The 4,668-nt window shown below is 34.7% G+C and overlaps 1 protein-coding gene across 1 annotated transcript; it reads left to right on the top strand.

The window, feature by feature from the left end:
• The first annotated feature begins 1,043 nt into the window (after positions 1-1,043).
• On the top strand, positions 1,044-4,140 carry LOC149543857 (uncharacterized). Its single transcript, XM_089798531.1, has 3 exons — positions 1,044-1,406; positions 2,017-2,101; positions 3,082-4,140. Exons 1-3 carry the CDS (start codon positions 1,389-1,391, stop codon positions 3,747-3,749), a joined length of 771 nt encoding a protein of 256 aa, XP_089654657.1. The 5' UTR covers positions 1,044-1,388; the 3' UTR covers positions 3,750-4,140.
• Positions 4,141-4,668: the final 528 nt, after the last annotated feature.

Raw genomic sequence — 4,668 nt, forward strand, 5'->3', positions numbered from 1 at the left:
CTTAAAATGACTTTATAATATTCTCAAACAAATTTATATTTATCTTGAAGATTATTTGATATATTTCTAGAAATTTCTCTTGAAAGTTATTAATTCGATACAATTTAGAAAATTTAAAATGTTTAAAATGTGCATCCCAGAGAGAGGTTGATCCATATCTGTCATAGACCAAGTATTTTGCTCAAAAAGTTTAATTCATTACTATTCTAGAAAACGACTTTATAATATTCTCAAACAAAATAATATTTATCTTAAAGACTATTTTGATCCATATCTGTCATAGACCAAGTATCTTGCTCTTAAAGTTTAATTCATTTCTATGTGAGATAATTTATACAGTAGGCGAAACCAAAGTCTTGTATTACAAAGGTGTTTCGACCTTATCCTCAATTTTACTTAATCCAAAAGCGTGCCTTTCTTGTCGATCCGCATGCATATCATTATTTAATATGATTGAGGCCATGGGCCACAGACACCGTTTTCAATACACATTTTTACAAGGCAAATCTCTCAAAACTAGGGGCCACATTTTTACAAGCAATCGCTAAGTCCTAAAGAGTAGGCCCATGTGACCATGGACCACACCACCATTTCTCAAAACTTTTATTTGGGGGCTCTGAAAAATGGTTGAAAGTGTAGGACCATGTGACCACGGGCCACACCACCATTTAACAAAACTTTTATTTGGGGCTCTGGAAAAGGGATCATGCTTTCAGCCTTCTCTGTCTCCCGTAGGATCTAAGCTTATGAATCGTGATTAACTTTTCGGCCATTGATGATAATGTGTGGCTACTTTCAATAGTCGGCAAGCATATTTCTTAAAAGCCAATCATTCTATTCTAATCAAAGATATATAGATGCCTCTGGATTAAAGGTATTTAGCAAGGAAAAACAAATTGTTTTTGTCTTACCCAAAACCTATGAGCTAGGACGGTGCCCATATCTCTGAAATGGACCTGAAATTGACTATATTCCTTTGCTAGCTGGTAATGGATCACACCTATCACATTATATGCAATCCACACCACCCCTATAAAGACTGGTTAATTTTTTGTCATGGAGGAATATTACCGACTTCATACCTAGATAGAAATTTGTCTTCAAATACAAATAATTGCAGCACACATTTCAATAGAACCTTGTCTTTCTTCCCTCCATTGCAGTAAAGAGAATAGAATCTTCCTTGTCTATGACACCTTGGATTGATTGTGGGCCGCTATTTCCTCTTCCTCCTCCTTTTATATATTCTCAAATTCCATTCACCCATTCTAATGGATTTGGTCTCTTCTTACAGGTTTCTCTTTTTGTATAAAACCATTCTTCCTTTCAAAGCACCTTGTAATAGGAACACAACTTCTCTGTGATCTTCAACAGGTTTCAGCCTTCTCATGGCTTTCCAAGTTGATGTATGTCTCTTCTCTCTTATGTTTGTTATATGTTCATTTTCATTGAAACTTACATAGAATGAGCCCAAAGCTAGCTTCATATTTATATACACCTTGGTTCTCTCTATGAGATTGTGGGTGTTCAGTTTTTGGTCTTTTTCTCTAATGTGAATGTGAAATCCATTTCCATCATTGCTTGTGCCTATAGAAATGGCTATCCGTTTTGAAGAATGCACAAATGCATATGTTACCTTCATACATTAGTACGTCACAAGAATTGACTAACTGTTCCTATTTTCTATAGCTTTAAAATGTTAAGAGAAGAGTGATAATGGAAAGATATTGTCTTAATGGATGAGATTATTAGAGTTTTAGGCCACATATGTGTGACCCATTATCAACATCATTAGATTTCCTTAGAACAGTTTTCTGCATCAGCTTTTCACTTTAGTCTCATTTCATCTTTTTGAGAAGCTTGTTTCTTTGTTCTTTCACATTATTTCTTACATATCTTTTGATAAAATTATTAATGATGTAATTTGAAACTACAATGGTTCTAAAAACAATCTCTAACAAAGATTGAGAGAATTGAGAAAAACAAGTTGATGATGGCGTCTTTTTTTCATTGCAGAGACCACAAGTAACAGAAATACAGGTCCGGATGGACTGTAATGGCTGTGTACAAAAGATACGCAGATCTCTTCAAACTGTTCAAGGTAATATTTCCAATTCTGTTGTCCGTAATTGATATGAAATCAAAGTTTTGTTTTTAAGAATAAGACAATTGTTTACTTTTATGCATAAATGGAATTCAGAGTTACTGTTCAGAGGTTTATTCAACTCATATTTTTCTCTTTATGATTCTTGTACCAAATGCAATATTTTGCTAATTATTGTTCTTTCAATGTGTACAACACTTTCTTGTATTTTTCTGTAGAGGTGTTCAGAAGCTTATGAATTCATTGTACAGAGCAAGTTTTGATTTTTGTTGGCATGTACAAAGTCCTTGAAGTAATGGTGTAATATTGTTTTTGATATTAAAGCAGTCTAAACAAGGGGACTGACTCTCAGGAAAAAAACAATGGTAAAACTATTAACAGTGTTGTAATATTGTTACAAGAATTTAACTATGTAGTTTTTCAGTCAAATTTATCGGCCCGCATTTTCTGAGTTGTGATTTACAAGAACTTGTCTTTCATGAGAATGAATGGAACACTTAGTGCTCATTGCATTTAGGTGATGCATTCATCTTCATAAGGAAGAGGTTCTTGTAAACCACTACTCATGAAACATGGATCCATGAGTTTTCCTTGTAAATTACACATTTGAATTATGATAGCAATATTACAACTATACTTGGCATAGAAAATATTCCTTACTCACCTATTTCACAATAGAAAGAGTCAAGGATTACAAGAACCCAACCCATCTCTCACAAAAAAAAATGAAACACATAGTTGCTCATTGGACCTAGTTGATGCATTCATTTTCATAAGAGAGGTTCTTGTGAATCACTGCTCACATGAAACATAGATGAATGATTTTTCCTTCCAAACTACATAGTTGATTTCTAATACCAATCTCACAATTATACTTACCAATTTCACAATATATGGATCCGTTTTCTCTTGTCTATGGAGAATGTTGAGAAGCCAATGAGTGCATGTTACTAATCCAAGTGTTGATTATCTTACAGGCATATACAAAATAATTGAAGATTTTGGGCAGCAAAAAATAATAGTGGTGGGATGGGCAGACCCAGAGAAAGTGATGAAAGCCATAAAAAAGAGTGGGAAGATAGCCAGGTTATGCAGTCATCACATACAAGAAGAAGAGAACACAGAGGCAAGAGCAGACAATGCTGAGGCTTCTGCCTCCTCTGCCACTACAGTAACTGAGCCCCCTGTGGAGCAAACAGACCAGGCAGTGGCAGAAGATAATGCATCTGCTCCAGCAGCAGCAGAAGAAAGTGCTCCTCCTCCACCAGCAGAAGAAACAGCTGCTCCTCCTCCTGCTGATGCTGCAGCTCCATCAGCAGGGGATGCTCCACCACCAGAAACAACTGATCCTCCTCCCCCAGCAGAAGAGAGTTGTGTTACATTACCATTACCTGAACCAGTTGAAACCTATTACAGGAGCATCAATCACAACTATGTAGATGGATACAATATGAGTTATGATTCATATTATCATCATAACCCTAACTCTAATTCTAACCCTGATTATGCTCAGAGAAGGTACCAGAGGTATATGCAAGATCAGTATTACAATGGTGGCCACCCAAGGCACTTGACTGCAGCTGACAGCAGTCGTTTCGCCACCATGTTCAGTGATGAGAACCCTAATGCTTGCTCCATCTCTTAAAACTCTCTTCTACTTGTTTCTTTCCATTTTCATTTGTACCAAACTAAGATTCTCTGGGTTTTGTAACAGAGATTTTGATTTTTCTTTGTAGGATTTTGGTGGATGAGTCTCTGTAAACAGAGATTAAGTCCCTGAGACATCTCTTCTTTGTTCTTAGTAGTACTTTCATAAATCAAATCTGCTAATGTGCAGCTATATCTTTTTGTACAGTAATTAAGTTTCTTCTGTTAGGTTAGGCAGAGAAATGTAGGTGTAGTTTTATGCATTATGTTAAGCAGTTGATGCAATGTAGTTGTAGTTTTATTGTGTAATGGTAAAAGAGTTGATGCATTGTAGTGAGCACATACAATGTTCGAGATGTTTATTCAAGACTTGTAAAAATTGTTTTTTATGTGTGGGGCTGAGTATTATACTGTATTCAAATAAGTGCTATTTTAAGTCTTTCAAGTTTTATTCTTATTTAAGAGTTGTTAAAAGTATGATAAATTAGGAGTTATTAAATGGAAGAGTTTAAGTTATATACTTTGAAAGATGTGGATCTGGTAGAAGTCTTTAATTCTAGAGATGTCTCCAGAGACTCAAGGAAAGTCTAGGAGCTCAAGAAACTGCAACTGTAGTGTTCTCTATTAGATAAAGAAGAAAAGTGACATGAAAAAGACTTGCTAAAATGAGACACTAAAAATCCTAAATGTTGGATTAGTGCTGTATTATAAAAAAGACAAATTATTATTTCACAGGACAGATGTGCGATGTATTTTCATTGTTTTTTCTCTTGAACATGGCCATTGTATTTTCTAAATCAAATCATGACTTTCTTCTCATGATATAAATATTCTCAATTTCAAAGTTAATATTAAGCTTTATTGTTGTTCTTGTTTTCAAAGTTCTATGTCATAATATTTTTAAGAAGTTCTTAAAA

The sequence above is a fragment of the Cupressus sempervirens genome, chromosome 8, assembly GCF_028749045.1.
Source record: "Cupressus sempervirens isolate cs-2001-9-10 chromosome 8, ASM2874904v1, whole genome shotgun sequence".
Lineage (NCBI taxonomy): Eukaryota > Viridiplantae > Streptophyta > Pinopsida > Cupressales > Cupressaceae > Cupressus > Cupressus sempervirens.